The following is a 16046-nucleotide window of genomic DNA, read 5'->3' on the forward strand; positions in this document are numbered from 1 at the left end:
AGAACAGAGTATAGAACATAGAGTTTAGAACAGAGTATAGAACATAGAGTTTAGAACATAAAGTATAGAACATAGAGTATAGAACATAGAGTATAGTACATAAAGTATAGAACATAGAGTATAGTACATAAAGTATAGAACATAGAGTATAGAACATAGAGTTTAGAACATAAAGTATAGAACATAAAGTATAGAACATAGAGTTTAGAACATAAAGTATAGAACAAAGTATAGAACAGAGTTTAGAACATAAAGTATAGAACATAAAGTATAGAACATAGAGTTTAGAACAGATTATAGAACATAGAGTTTAGAACATAAAGTATAGAACATAGAGTTTAGAACAGAGTATAGAACATAGAGTTTAGAAAGTATAGAACATAAAGTTAGAACATAGAGTTTAGAACAGAGTATAGAACATAGAGTATAGAACAAAGTATAGAACATAGAGTTTAGAACAGAGTTTAGAACATAGAGTTTAGAACATAAAGTATAGAACATAGAGTTTAGAACAGAGTATAGAACATAGAGTTTAGAACAGAGTATAGAACATAGAGTATAGAACATAAAGTATAGAACATAGAGTTTAGAACAGAGTATAGAACATAAAGTATAGAACATAGAGTTTAGAACATAGAGTATAGAACATAAAGTTTAGAACATAGAGTTTAGAACATAGAGTTTAGAACATAAAGTATAGAACATAAAGTTTAGAACATAGAGTTTAGAACAGATTATAGAACATAAAGTATAGAACAGAGTATAGAACATAAAGTATAGAACATAGAGTTTAGAACAGAGTATAGAACATAGAGTATAGAACATAGAGTTTAGAACAGAGTATAGAACATAGAGTTTAGAACAGAGTATAGAACATAAAGTTTAGAACATAGAGTATAGAACAGAGTATAGAACATAAAGTATAGAACAGAGAGTTTAGAACAGATTATAGAACATAGAGTTTAGAACAGATTATAGAACATAAAGTTAGAACATAGAGTTTAGAACAGAGTTTAGAACATATAGAACAGATTATAGAACATAAAGTATAGAACATAGAGTATAGAACAGATTATAGAACATAAAGTATAGAACAGAGTATAGAACATAGAGTTTAGAACAGAGTATAGAACATAGAGTTTAGAACAGAGTATAGAACAGATTATAGAACATAAAGTATAGAACATAGAGTTTAGAACATAAAGTTTAGAACATAGAGTTTAGAACAGAGTATAGAACATAGAGTTTAGAACATAAAGTATAGAACATAGAGTTTAGAACATAGAGTATAGAACATAAAGTATAGAACATAGAGTATAGAACATAAAGTATAGAACATAGAGTTTAGAACATAGAGTATAGAACAGATTATAGAACATAAAGTATAGAACATAGAGTTTAGAACAGATTATAGAACATAGAGTATAGAACATAGAGTTTAGAACAGATTATAGAACATAGAGTATAGAACAGATTATAGAACATAAAGTATAGAACATAGAGTATAGAACAGATTATAGAACATAAAGTATAGAACATAGAGTTTAGAACAGATTATAGAACATAGAGTATAGAACAGATTATAGAACATAAAGTATAGAACATAGAGTTTAGAACAGATTATAGAACATAGAGTATAGAACAGATTATAGAACATAAAGTATAGAACATAGAGTATAGAACAGATTATAGAACATAAAGTATAGAACATAGAGTTTAGAACAGATTATAGAACATAGAGTATAGAACAGATTATAGAACATAAAGTATAGAACATAGAGTTTAGAACAGATTATAGAACATAGAGTATAGAACAGATTATAGAACATAAAGTATAGAACATAGAGTATAGAACAGATTATAGAACATAAAGTATAGAACATAGAGTTTAGAACAGATTATAGAACATAAAGTATAGAACAGAGTTTAGAACAGATTATAGAACATAAAGTATAGAACAGAGTATAGAACAGATTATAGAACATAAAGTATAGAACAGAGTATAGAACATAGAGTTTAGAACAGAGTATAGAACATAGAGTTTAGAACAGAGTATAGAACAGATTATAGAACATAAAGTATAGAACATAGAGTTTAGAACATAAAGTATAGAACATAGAGTATAGTACAGAGTATAGAACATAGAGTTTAGAACATTTAGAACAGATTATAGAACATAGAGTTAGTACATAAAGTATAGAACATAGAGTATTAGAGTATAGAACATAGAGTTTAGAACAGATTATAGAACATAGAGTTTAGAACATAAAGCATAGAACAGAGTATAGAACATAGAATATAGACTGTAAAAGTCTACATCAGGCTCCTTAGATACTATTCTATAAGTGTCTTCCATCCTGATAAAGAGTACAGAGACATCAGGCTCCTTAGATAATATTCTATAAGTGTCTTCCATCCTGATAAAGTGTACAGAGACATCAGGCTCCTTAGATACTATGCTATAAGTGTCTTCCATCCTGATAAAGAGTACAGAGACATCAGGCTCCTTAGATACTATGCTATAAGTGTCTTCCATCCTGATAAAGTGTACAGAGACATCAGGCTCCTTAGATGCTATGCTATAAGTGTCTTCCATCCTGATAAAGAGTACAGAGACATCAGGCTCCTTAGATGCTATGCTATAAGTGTCTTCCATCCTGATAAAGAGTACAGAGACATCAGGCTCCTTAGATGCTATGCTATAAGTGTCTTCCATCCTGATAAAGAGTGCGTCTCTACTTACCAGATTTTGGTCGTTCGTCAATCTCAGCGTAGATGTCAGATCCTGAATGATGGACGATATTTGATGATGTCAGTTTGTGTTAAAAACAGATGGGTCAAGGTGAAAACATACAGTGTAGCCCTGCCCCTACAGTACTAGTTTCAAACAATTCAAAACAGTCACTGTAATGCACAAATTATTCATAATGTTAGTAAAACAAAGATGAAGTCAGTCGTGGTAGATGAACACTCACCCATGCTATATCTGAAGGAGTCCGTGTTCTCCGTTTGACTACAGAGTGGGAGGAGAGACAGCAAGAGGAGGAGAGGAGAGGATCGTCAATCCTGGGTTTGAGGTAGGTCCTCAATACACCAGGCACACTGTTACAGTAACACTGCCTGTCTCTGTGATACATCTGACAGCATCATGTCTAGTAACACTGCCTGCCTCTGTGATACATCTGACAGCATCATGTCTAGTAACACTGCCTGTCTCTATGATACATCTATCTGACAGCATCATGTCCAGTAACACTGCCTGTCTCTATGGTACATCTGACAGCATCATGTCTAGTAACACTGCCTGTCTCTATGGTACATCTGACAGCATCATGTCTAGTAACACTGCCTGTCTCTATGGTACATCTCACAGCATCATGTCCAGTAACACTGCCTGTCTCTATGGTACATCTGACAGCATCATGTCTAGTAACACTGCCTGTCTCTGTGATAGATCTATCTGACAGCATCATGTCTAGTAACACTGCCTGTCTCTATGATACATCTGACAGCATCATGTCTAGTAACACTGCATGTCTCTATGATACATCTATCTGACAGCATCATGTCTAGTAACACTGCCTGTCTCTATGATACATCTATCTGACAGCATCATGTCTAGTAACACTGCCTGTCTCTATGATACATCTGACAGCATCATGTCTAGTAACACTGCCTGTCTCTATGATACATCTGACAGCATCATGTCTAGTAACACTGCCTGTCTCTGTGGTACATCTCACAGCATCATGTCTAGTAACACTGCCTGTCTCTATGATACATCTGACAGCATCATGTCTAGTAACACTGCCTGTCTCTGTGATACATCTATCTGACAGCATCATGTCTAGTAACACTGCCTGTCTCTGTGATACATCTGTAACACATCATGTCCAGTACATCCCATGTTTCAAGAAGTACTAAATATTCCAGTTTGGTTTCAGCAAAACGACTTGAAATGACATAAAAGCCCAAAATATTAAGCCTTGTTCAAGAGAAAGTGAATCCACTCACTTCGTGGGAAGGTCTGGCAGGGAACTTCGTAAATTGGCATCTGTGGGGTCACATAAGAAGTCACATTGGTTCAATAGACTTACGAGGGATGAGAAAAATTGAATTAGACCGTTGTGATGCACTCTTTCAGTGTATCCCCCTCGTGTTTCTCCTACCATAACATTCACAGGGCCGGGACTTCCTGATCCCCCCTTACCTTTGTTTGGTCTAGCGACGAACGACTCGTCAGTGGCGTGCTCAGAGCGACAGTAACCGTCAATAAGGTCCACCATGTTTTCTGCCATCGCAAACTTAGTCACGTTGATAGACAGAGGCTGACGAAGAAGATACAGACCATTTACGTGAATGACTGCAATTACAATCACATTTCGAAACACTATACAAACATTATAATGTCATAGGGGTGATAGACTGACAGGCTTTCAGGGCAAAATATTTATTTAAGATGAAGGCTTTTAACTCAACGATCACATCCATCAAAATGTTTTGTAAAAACAAAGACTTACGGACACAGCTCTCCAGTTAGAATTCAGAGCCTGTATTCATAATGTCTCTAGTTAGAATTCAGAGCCTGTATTCATTATGTCTCTAGTTAGAATTCAGAAACTGTATTCATTATGTCTCTAGTCAGAATTCAGAGCCTGTATTCATAATGTTAGAATGTTGGAATTCAGAGCCTGTATTCATTATGTCTCTAGTTAGAATTCAGAGCCTGTATTCATTATGTCTCTAGTTAGAATTCAGAAACTGTATTCATTATGTCTCTAGTCAGAATTCAGAGCCTGTATTCATAATGTTAGAATGTTGGAATTCAGAGCCTGTATTCATAATGTTAGAATGTTAGAATTCAGAGCCTGTATTCATTATGTCTCTAGTTAGAATTCAGAGCCTGTATTCATAATGTCTCTAGTTAGAATTCAGAGCCTGTATTCATAATGTCTCTAGTTAGAATTCAGAGCCTGTATTCATAATGTTAGAATGTTAGAATTCAGAGCCTGTATTCATTATGTCTCTAGTTAGAATTCAGAGCCTGTATTCATAATGTCTCTAGTTAGAATTCAGAGCCTGTATTCATTATGTCTCTAGTTAGAATTCAGAGCCTGTATTCATAATGTTAGAATGTTAGAATTCAGAGCCTGTATTCATAATGTTCAGAGTCTGTATTCAATGTTCAGAATTCAGAGCCTGTATTCATTAATGTTAGTATTCATTATAGTTAGAATTCAGTGCCTGTATTCAATATGAGCCTGTATTCATTATGTTAGAATGTTAGAATTCAGAGCCTGTATTCATAATGTTCTATGTTAGAATTCAGAGCCTGTATTCATTATGTCTCTAGTTAGAATTCAGAGCCTGTATTCATTATGTCTCTAGTTAGAATTCAGAGCCTGTATTCATTATGTCTCTAGTTAGAATTCAGAGCCTGTATTCATAATGTTAGAATGTTAGAATTCAGAGCCTGTATTCATAATGTCTCTAGTCAGAATTCAGAGCCTGTATTCATTATGTCTCTAGTCAGAATTCAGAGCCTGTATTCATTATGTCTCTAGTTAGAATTCAGAGCCTGTATTCATAATGTTAGAATGTTAGAATTCAGAGCCTGTATTCATAATGTTAGAATGTTAGAATTCAGAGCCTGTATTCATTATGTCTCTAGTTAGAATTCAGAGCCTGTATTCATAATGTTAGAATGTTAGAATTCAGAGCCTGTATTCATAATGTTAGAATGTTAGAATTCAGAGCCTGTATTCATAATGTCTCTAGTTAGAATTCAGAGCCTGTATTCATTATGTCTCTAGTTAGAATTCAGAGCCTGTATTCATAATGTTAGAATGTTAGAATTCAGAGCCTGTATTCATAATGTTAGAATGTTAGAATTCAGAGCCTGTATTCATTATGTCTCTAGTTAGAATTCAGAGCCTGTATTCATTATGTCTCTAGTTAGAATTCAGAGCCTGTATTCATTATGTCTCTAGTTAGAATTCAGAGCCTGTATTCATTATGTCTCTAGTTAGAATTCAGAGCCTGTATTCATTATGTCTCTAGTCAGAATTCAGAGCCTGTATTCATTATGTCTCTAGTTAGAATTCAGAGCCTGTATTCATAATGTCTCTAGTTAGAATTCAGAGCCTGTATTCATTATGTCTCTAGTTAGAATTCAGAGCCTGTATTCATAATGTTAGAATGTTAGAATTCAGAGCCTGTATTCATAATGTTAGAATGTTAGAATTCAGAGCCTGTATTCATAATGTTAGAATGTTAGAATTCAGAGCCTGTATTCATTATGTCTCTAGTTAGAATTCAGAGCCTGTATTCATTATGTCTCTAGTTAGAATTCAGAGCCTGTATTCATAATGTTAGAATGTTAGAATTCAGAGCCTGTATTCATAATGTTAGTATTCAATGTTAGAATTCAGAGCCTGTATTCATTATGTCTCTAGTTAGAATTCAGAGCCTGTATTCATTAATGTTAGAATAGTTAGAATTCAGAGCCTGTATTCATAATGTCTCTAGTTAGAATTCAGAGCCTGTATTCATTAATGTTAGAATGTCTCTAGTTAGAATTCAGAGCCTGTATTCATTATGTCTCTAGTTAGAATTCAGAGCCTGTATTCATTATTATGTCTCTAGTTAGAATTCAGAGCCTGTATTCATTATGTCTCTAGTTAGAATTCAGAGCCTGTATTCATAATCTTAGAATGTTAGAATTCAGAGCCTGTATTCATAATGTTAGAATGTTAGAATTCAGAGCCTGTATTCATAATGTTAGAATGTTAGAATTCAGAGCCTGTATTCATTATGTCTAGAAGTTAGAATTCAGAGCCTGTATTCATAATGTTAGAATGTTAGAATTCAGAGCCTGTATTCATAATGTTAGAATGTTAGAATTCAGAGCCTGTATTCATTATGTCTCTAGTTAGAATTCAGAGCCTGTATTCATAATGTTAGAATGTTAGAATTCAGAGCCTGTATTCATAATGTTAGAATGTTAGAATTCAGAGCCTGTATTCATTATGTCTCTAGTTAGAATTCAGAGCCTGTATTCATTATGTCTCTAGTTAGAATTCAGAGCCTGTATTCATTATATCTCTAGTTAGAATTCAGAGCCTGTATTCATAATGTTAGAATGTTAGAATTCAGAGCCTGTATTCATAATGTTAGAATGTTAGAATTCAGAGCCTGTATTCATAATGTTAGAATGTTAGAATTCAGAGCCTGTATTCATAATGTTAGAATGTTAGAATTCAGAGCCTGTATTCATAATGTTAGAATGTTAGAATTCAGAGCCTGTATTCATAATGTTAGAATGTTAGAATTCAGAGCTTGTATTCATTATGTCTCTAGTTAGAATTCAGAGCCTGTATTCATAATGTTAGAATGTTAGAATTCAGAGCCTGTATTCATAATGTTAGAATGTTGGAATTCAGAGCCTGTATTCATAATGTCTCTAGTCAGAATTCAGAGCCTGTATTCATTATGTCTCAAAATAGTTGTGCTGATCCCGGATCAGGTTCCCCCCTCTCCATACAACCTTTTTCATTGTGATCTAGGATCAGGTTCCCACTGTCCATATAACCTTATTCATCTAAAAGGCAACACTGTTCCTATATCAGCAGTCCTACTCTGAGTCTCTTTGTGAATGTTGGCTCAGGCCTCACTACCTTGTTTTACCTGACTGACTCGGTCCATGTTCTGATTAAGCAGTACTAATACACGTTTTCTTTATCTATTTGAATGTGTACCTGTCTGGCTCCGTCTATGTCCAGGTTGAGGAGGGCTTTGCCGTCACTCTGAGACGAACACTTGATGCTCTTGATCTGTTTGAAATCCGCTAGACACACAGGCTGGTGGGGATAAGAGAGACACAATTAAATGATACACTTATCAGCCACAGGTGTAGGGTAACGGTTGACACGGGAACAGGACTCCCGGGGACAGGACTCCCGGGCGACAGGACCAGACTCCGGGGACAGGACTCCCGGGGACAGGACTCCCGGGAACAGGACTCCCGGGCGACAGGACTACCGGGGAAAGGACTCCCGGGGACTCCCGGGGACAGGACCGGACTCCGGGGACAGGACTCCCGGGGACAGGACCGGACTCCGAGGGACAGGACTCCCGGGAACATGACTCCCGAGTGGCGCAGCAAACTAAGGCACTGCAATGCTAGAGTGCTAGAGGTGTCACTACAGACCCTGGTTCAATCCCGGGCTGTATCACCAGCTGTGATCAGGATTCCCATAGGGCGGAGCACAATTGGCGCAGCATCGTCCGGGTTAAGGGAAGGTTCGGCCGGTGGGACCTACTGGGCTCATTGCGCTCTAGCGATGCCTTGTGGTGCAGAGCTTGCAGGCTGACCTCGGTAGTCAGTCGAACAGTGTTTCCTCCGACGCATTGGTGCGTCTGGCTTCAAGGTTATTAAGCAGGCGGATATTAAACAAGCGTGGTTTGGCGGGTCATGCTTCGGAGGATGCAAGACTCAAACTTTAAGTAATATAGTTTACTTAATATTAATACATTAGTTCATGTACTTTCACCCCTCCTCTTCCATCAGCTCACTCTCACGCCTCGCTCCATTTACAGCCATGGCCACAGCGCAATCACTACTTTACCTCAGATGCCAACGTACAGTCAGTGAATGAATGAATCCTTCAAGAGATGAATTGAGTTCAACCGACTCTGGGTAAGTGGAAGGGTTGCCTTCATTGCCCAACTCTGATAATGTGGTTGTTATCAGCTGTGTGCACAGCAGGATACTGTTGTACGGAGCAGTTGCTATGGCGAGATTATTTTTTGCATTTGTGATTTGTGTGTATAAAATTAGCATGGGACGGGGAGTAGTTTCACAGGGACAGAACAGGAAAGTTCAGTCGTTATAGAACAATTGCCGAAACAGGACAGTATGGGGAAAAGATTTGACAGGACAAGACAGGACAGTACAGGAAAAGATTTGACAGGACAAGACAGGACAGGAATGGGTTTTCACTCCCGTGTCAACCTCTACACTTTTAGACAAAAAAAAGGTTTCCTAAAGGGTTCTTCGGCTGTCCCCGTAGGAGAACCCTTTTTGGTTCCAGGTAGAACTCTTTTGGGTTCCATGTAGAACCCTCTGTGGAAAGGGTATTACATGGAACTCAAAAGGGTTCTACCTGGAATCAAAAGAGTTCTACAGAAGGGTTCTTCAAAGGGTTCTCCTATGGGGATAGCTGAAGAGCAGTTTTGGTTCTAGTTAGCACCTTGTTTTCTAAGAGTGTAGTGCAGGGTGAAGTCACATTTACATTTTAAGTAATTTCGCAGACGCTCTTCAGCTAGGTGAGACATATCACAATAGTAGCAAGTACATTTCCCCCACAATGCTCAGTAGACGCTGACCTTGGTTCAGTTTAGCATTTTCCACACTAATGGTTAATCTATCACTCGGGGGAAACTTCACCCCGGACCCCACACAGGCTGGGGATGGGACATGAAGAACAGGAGAATATCGGCCAGAAATCATTCACGACAATGCAATGAAAATGAACAAATAGCAACATATGAAATAGCAGCATGCCCTGTATGCTTACCGCTAAGGCTTTATGGGTGGGTTGGTGAATGCCCATGCTTATGCTTACCTCTGAGTCTATATGGGTGGGTTGGTGAATGCCCTGCATGCTTACTGCTGAGTCTATATGGGTGGGTTGGTGAATGCCCTGCATGCTTACTGCTGAGTCTTTATGGGTGGGTTGGTGAATGCTCTGCATGCTTACCTCTGAGTCTATATGGGTGGGTTGGTGAATGCCCTGCATGCTTACTGCTGAGTCTATATGGGTGGGTTGGTGAATGCCCTGCATGCTTACCTCTGAGTCTATATGGGTGGGTTGGTGAATGCCCTGCATGCTTACCTCTGAGTCTATATGGGTGGGTTGGTGAATGCCCTGCATGCTTACCTCTGAGTCTATATGGGTGGGTTGGTGAATGCCCTGCATGCTTACTGCTGAGTCTATATGGGTGGGTTGGTGAATGCCCTGCATGCTTACTGCTGAGTCTATATGGGTGGGTTGGTGAATGCCCTGCATGCTTACTGCTGAGTCTATATGGGTGGGTTGGTGAATGCCCTGCATGCTTACTGCTGAGTCTTTATGGGTGGGTTGGTGAATGCCCTGCATGCTTAGTCTGCCCTGAGTCTTTATGGGTGCGTTGGCGAATGCCCTGCATGCTTACTGCTGAGTCTTTATGGGTGGGTTGGTGAATGCCCTGCATGCTTACTGCTGAGTCTTTATGGGTGCGTTGGCGAATGCCCTGCATGCTTACTGCTGAGTCTACAATATGGGTGGGTTGGTGAATGCCCTGCAATTGTAGATTACTGCTGAGTCTGATCAGGAAAATGATCAGGAAAATGAGATGATAGGTTTTTACTGCGTACTGACAGGACCTCACTCAGATATTTACTGTGTCCTGACAGGACCTCACTCAGGTATTTACTGTGTACTGACAGGACCTCACTCAGATATTTACTGTGTACTGACAGGACCTCACTCAGATATTTACTGTGTATTGACAGGACCTCACTCAGATATTTACTGTACTGAGGTCTTTACTGACAGGACCTCAATCAGGTATTTACTGGTACTGACAGGACCTCACTCAGATATTTAATGTGCTGACAATCACCAGCTCCACTGACAGACTCAACCAGGTATTTACTGTGGACAAACAGTATTTACTGGGTTGACAGGACCTCATAGGTATTTACTGTGTATTGACAAACTTCAGATATTTACTCACTGACAGGACCTCACTCATTTTCTGTGAAGTGAGCTGTGACAGAATTTAGGAAAACCTCACCAGATATTTAGACTGACAGGACCTCTATTTACTTTGTAGGATTATTTACTGTGTACTGCAGGATACTGACAGGAAAAGTATTTATGATCAGGAAAATGATCAGGAAAATGAGATGATAGGTTTTTACTGCGTACTGACAGGACCTCACTCAGATATTTACTGCGTACTGACAGGACCTCACTCAGATATTTACTGTGTCCTGACAGGACCTCATACTGACAGGACCTCACTCAGATATTTACTGTGTACTGACAGGACCTCACTCAGGTATTTACTGTGTACTGACAGGACCTCAATCAGGTATTTACTGTGTACTGACAGGACCTCACTCAGATATTTACTGTGTACTGACAGGACCTCACTCAGATATTTACTGTGTACTGACAGGACCTCACTCAGATATTTACTGTGTACTGACAGGACCTCAATCAGGTATTTACTGTGTACTGACAGGACCTCACTCAGGTATTTACTGTGTACTGACAGGACCTCATATTGACAGGACCTCAATCAGGTATTTACTGTGTACTGACAGGACCTCACTGAGGTATTTACTGTGTACTGACAGGACCTCACTCAGGTATTTACTGTGTACTGACAGGACCTCACTCAGGTATTTACTGTGTACTGACAGGACCTCATACTGACAGGACCTCACTCAGGTATTTACTGTGTACTGACAGGACCTCATACTGACAGGACCTCACTCAGGTATTTACTGTGTACTGACAGGACCTCACTCAGGTATTTACTGTGTACTGACAGGACCTCATACTGACAGGACCTCACTCAGGTATTTACTGTGTACCCGACTGCAAATACCTGAGTGCGGCCCTTTCTAATTGTATTGTTTGTAAAGCCAACAGCAACACGAACCACCAGTTCGCAGGGGTAGACCTCCTCATCAACGTTGATGAATTCAGTGAGCGTTTTGAAGAAGCGAACCATACACTCCTCCTCCTTCAGAGTAGCGTACTGCTGGAAGGTCTGGGTGATCAGCTTCCGAAGAGGACGAGACTGGGACAGAACATCACAACATGAGACGACATTTTCATAACCCTATTTTAACTATGATGTCAAATAGTAAACAGCATGGTATACGACACTGCCAGCATAGAAATGATCAGAAATGACCAGAAATGACCAGAAATGTTCTTTGCTGACATAATAGTTACAGCTAGGCTCATTATTAAAAACTTTGTAGAAACTTCCAATAATATGTTGAACGATCATGTGGAAATCAAAATTCATAAATGTACCTTCATGCGGTCAATGAGCTCCTGTGGGAAGAACAGGTTCAGCCCCACGTCCTTCCTTCATTGGTCAAAATAAATCACATTCAGAGAGACCAGTTAGAATAAACCAACCAATCAAACCAACGTGATAGAAAAGTTAGGTAATAAACCAGCCAATCAAACCAACGTGATAGAAAAGGTTAGGTAATAAACCAGCCAATCAAACCAACGTGATAGAAAAGTTAGGCAATAAACCAGCCAATCAAACCAACGTGATAGAAAAGGTAGGTAATAAACCAGCCAATCAAACCAACGTGATAGAAAAGGTAGGTAATAAACCAGCCAATCAAACCAACGTGATAGAAAAGTTAGGTAATAAACCAGCCAATCAAACCAAAGTTATAGAAAAGTTAGGTATTAAACCAACCAATCTGTCACGCCTTGGTCTTAGTATTTTGTGTTTTCTTTCATTATTTGATCAGGCCAGGGTGTGACATCGGTTTATGTTATATTGTATGTTCGTATTGGGGTTTGTAGTATTTGGGATCGCGGCTGAGTAGGGGTGTTATATAGGCTTGGCTGCCTGAGGCGGTTCTTAATCAGAGTCAGGTTATTCTCGTTGTCTCTGATTGGGAACCGTATTTAGGTAGCCTGGTTTTTCACTTTGTATTTCTCGGGTGATTGTTCCTGTCTCTGTTTAGTTTCACCAGATAGACTGTAATTAGATTTCACGTTCCGTTTGTTGTTTTGTATTTGTAATAGTTATTTCATGTGTCACTTTCTTCATTAAAGTAATGAGTAACCACCACGCTGCATTTCGGTCCGACTCTCTTTCTACAAACGAAGAACGCTGTTACACAATCAAACCAACGTGATAGAAAAGTTAGATAATAAACCAGCCAATCAAACCAACAAAAAGTTAGGTAATAAACCAACCAATCAAACCAACGTGATAGAAAAGGTAGGTAATAAACCAGCCAATCAAACCAACGTGATAGAAAAGTTAGATAATACACCAACCAATCAAACCAACAAACATGTAAAATGTAAATACTTACTCTAGTAACTCAAAGTTGGACTTCTTCTCCAAACCTTTAGCGTTCATGTCTTTATAAAACCTCCTGAGGACCAAGCAGATAAACACCGTTTTATTTTTAACCGACTCGGTGATGTTTCCCTACTTTTAAATTATTTATATATATTTTTAAGATCCTATTAAAATGTTCTGTATGGAAAAGCTTATAATAAGCATTCACTGTATCGTTTTTACCCATTGTATTCTGTCATGTGACAAAATAAACTTGAATTTGAATTGATTTAGAACAACGCGACATACGAGGCTCTACTACGGACAAACCCACTGTGACTTTGATGACGTCTACACGTTAACAAGAGGATACATAAAGGAAAGCCCAATCTCACCTGATCTCCAGACAGCCCAGCTGCAGGGCCATCCCATCACTGACCTTACTGGCATGGTACTGCATGTAATCAGCACGCACCTAACACAGGCAATATCGAGAGAACACGTTCATTGTTATATACATGTAGTCACTACGCACCTAACACAGGCAATATCGAGAGAACAGGTTTATTGTTATCTACATGTAGTCACTACTAGCTACTTTGCAACCACTTAGCATGTCAGCTAACCCTTCCCCTAACTCTAACCTTAACCTTAACCTTTTAATCTAACTCTACTAAAGTATTTAGGAGTTAGATTAAACCTAGCTAAACCTAAATAATGTTAGCCAGCTAGCTAACATTAGCCACCTAGCTAAAATTCATAACATGTCAATTTTTGCACATTCTTTAACATATAATATGAATTGTAATCTGTAACATATCATACGAAATGGGTGACGGACATCCACAAATTAATACATACCATACGGAACGTAACATGTAATATTAAACTGAGTGTCTCGGATTTACTTACACAATGATAAGAAGTGCTCTGAGACTAGGTTGTGTAACTACACATCTACAGTATTACCACAAGTCCAATACAACAGACAACAGAAAACAGGGAATTATCGCTGACGATGAAGTTCTGGAAATTAGTCATGTGATCTCTACATAGTCAGAGTATTAATGTGTTCTCTACATAGTCAGAGTATTAATGTGTTCTCTACATAGTCAGAGTATTAATGTGTTCTCTACATAGAGTATTAATGTGTTCTCTACATAGTCAGAGTGGTAATGTGTTCTCTACATAGAGTATTAATGTGTTCTCTACATAGAGTATTAATGGGTTCTCTACATAGTCAGAGTATTAATGGATTCTCTACATAGTCAGAGTATTAATGGGTTCTCTACGTAGAGTATTAATGGGTTCTCTACGTAGAGTATTAATGGGTTCTCTACATAGAGTATTAATGTGTTCTCTACATAGAGTATTAATGTGTTCTCTACATAGAGTACTAATGTGTTCTCTACACAGAGTACTAATGTGTTCTCTACATAGAGTACTAATGTGTTCTCTACATAGTCAGAGTATTAATGTGTTCTCTACATAATCAGAGTACTAATGTGTTCTCTACATAGTCAGAGTACTAATGGGTTCTCTACATAGAGTATTAATGTATTCTCTACATAGTCAGAGTACTAATGGGTTCTCTACATAGAGTATTAATGTGTTCTCTACATAGTCAGAGTACTAATGGGTTCTCTACATAGAGTGGTAATATGTTATCTACATAGAGTACTAATGTGTTCTCTATATAGAGTATTAATATGTTCTCTACATAGAGTACTAATGTGTTCTCTACATAGTCAGAGTATTAATGTGTTCTCTACATAGTCAGAGTATTAATGTGTTCTCTACATAGAGTACTAATGTGTTCTCCACATAGAGTATTAATGTGTTCTCTACATAGTGTATTAATGTGTTCTCTACATAGTCAGAGTATTAATGTGTTCTCTACATAGAGTATTAATGTGTTCTCTATATAGTCATAGTATTAATGTGTTCTCTACATAGTCAGAGTATTAATGTGTTCTCTACATAGTCAGAGTATTAATGTGTTCTCTACATAGTCAGAGTATTAATGTGTTCTCTACATAGTTAGAGTATTAATGTGTTCTCTACATAGTCAGAGTATTAATGTGTTCTCTACATAGTCAGAGTATTAATGTGTTCTCTACATAGTCAGAGTATTAATGTGTTCTCTACATAGAGTATTAATGTGTTCTCTACATAGAGTACTAATGTGTTCTCTACATAGAGTACTAATGTGTTCTCTACATAGAGTATTAATGTGTTCTCTACATAGTCAGAGTATTAATGTGTTCTCTACATAGTCAGAGTATTAATGTGTTCTCTACATAGTCAGAGTATTAATGTGTTCTCTACATAGAGTACTAATGTGTTCTCTACATAGAGTACTAATGTGTTCTCTACATAGAGTACTAATGTGTTCTCTACATAGTCAGAGTATTAATGTGTTCTCTACATAGTCAGAGTATTAATGTGTTCTCTACATAGTCAGAGTATTAATGTGTTCTCTACATAGTCAGAGTATTAATGTGTTCTCCACATAGAGTACTAATGTGATCTATACATAGTCAGAGTACTAATGTGTTCTCTACATAGTCAGAGTATTAATGTGTTCTCTACATAGTCAGAGTATTAATGTGTTCTCTACATAGTCAGAGTATTAATGTGTTCTCTACATAGTCAGAGTATTAATGTGGTCTCTACATAGAGTACTAATGTGTTCTCTACATAGAGTATTAATGTGGTCTCTACATAGAGTAATAATGTGTTCTCTACATAATCAGAGTACTAATGTGTTCTCTACATAGTCAGAGTACTAATGGGTTCTCTACATAGAGTATTAATGTATTCTCTACATAGTCAGAGTACTAATGGGTTCTCTACATAGAGTATTAATGTGTTCTCTACATAGTCAGAGTACTAATGGGTTCTCTACATAGAGTATTAATGTATTCTCTACATAGTCAGAGTAC

At 37.7% G+C, this 16046-nt stretch overlaps 1 protein-coding gene across 1 annotated transcript in view; it reads right to left on the minus strand.

Annotated features, from left to right (window-relative positions):
- LOC123990476 (protein-tyrosine kinase 2-beta-like) overlaps window positions 1-16046 on the minus strand; it is an 80384-nt gene that overhangs the window by 41342 nt on the left and 22996 nt on the right. Inside the window, exons 5-14 of the mRNA XM_046291022.1 lie at window positions 13497-13576; window positions 13133-13195; window positions 12099-12153; window positions 11700-11856; window positions 10261-10313; window positions 7758-7859; window positions 4211-4328; window positions 4015-4054; window positions 2976-3013; window positions 2744-2785 (exon numbers count right to left, since the gene is read on the minus strand). Of these exons, the coding sequence (XP_046146978.1) occupies window positions 2744-2785; window positions 2976-3013; window positions 4015-4054; window positions 4211-4328; window positions 7758-7859; window positions 10261-10313; window positions 11700-11856; window positions 12099-12153; window positions 13133-13195; window positions 13497-13576 (748 nt within the window). The remainder of the gene's footprint in view (window positions 1-2743; window positions 2786-2975; window positions 3014-4014; window positions 4055-4210; window positions 4329-7757; window positions 7860-10260; window positions 10314-11699; window positions 11857-12098; window positions 12154-13132; window positions 13196-13496; window positions 13577-16046) is intronic.

The sequence above is a fragment of the Oncorhynchus gorbuscha genome, linkage group LG12 (assembly GCF_021184085.1).
Source record: "Oncorhynchus gorbuscha isolate QuinsamMale2020 ecotype Even-year linkage group LG12, OgorEven_v1.0, whole genome shotgun sequence".
In the NCBI taxonomy this organism is placed as follows: Eukaryota; Metazoa; Chordata; class Actinopteri; order Salmoniformes; family Salmonidae; genus Oncorhynchus; species Oncorhynchus gorbuscha.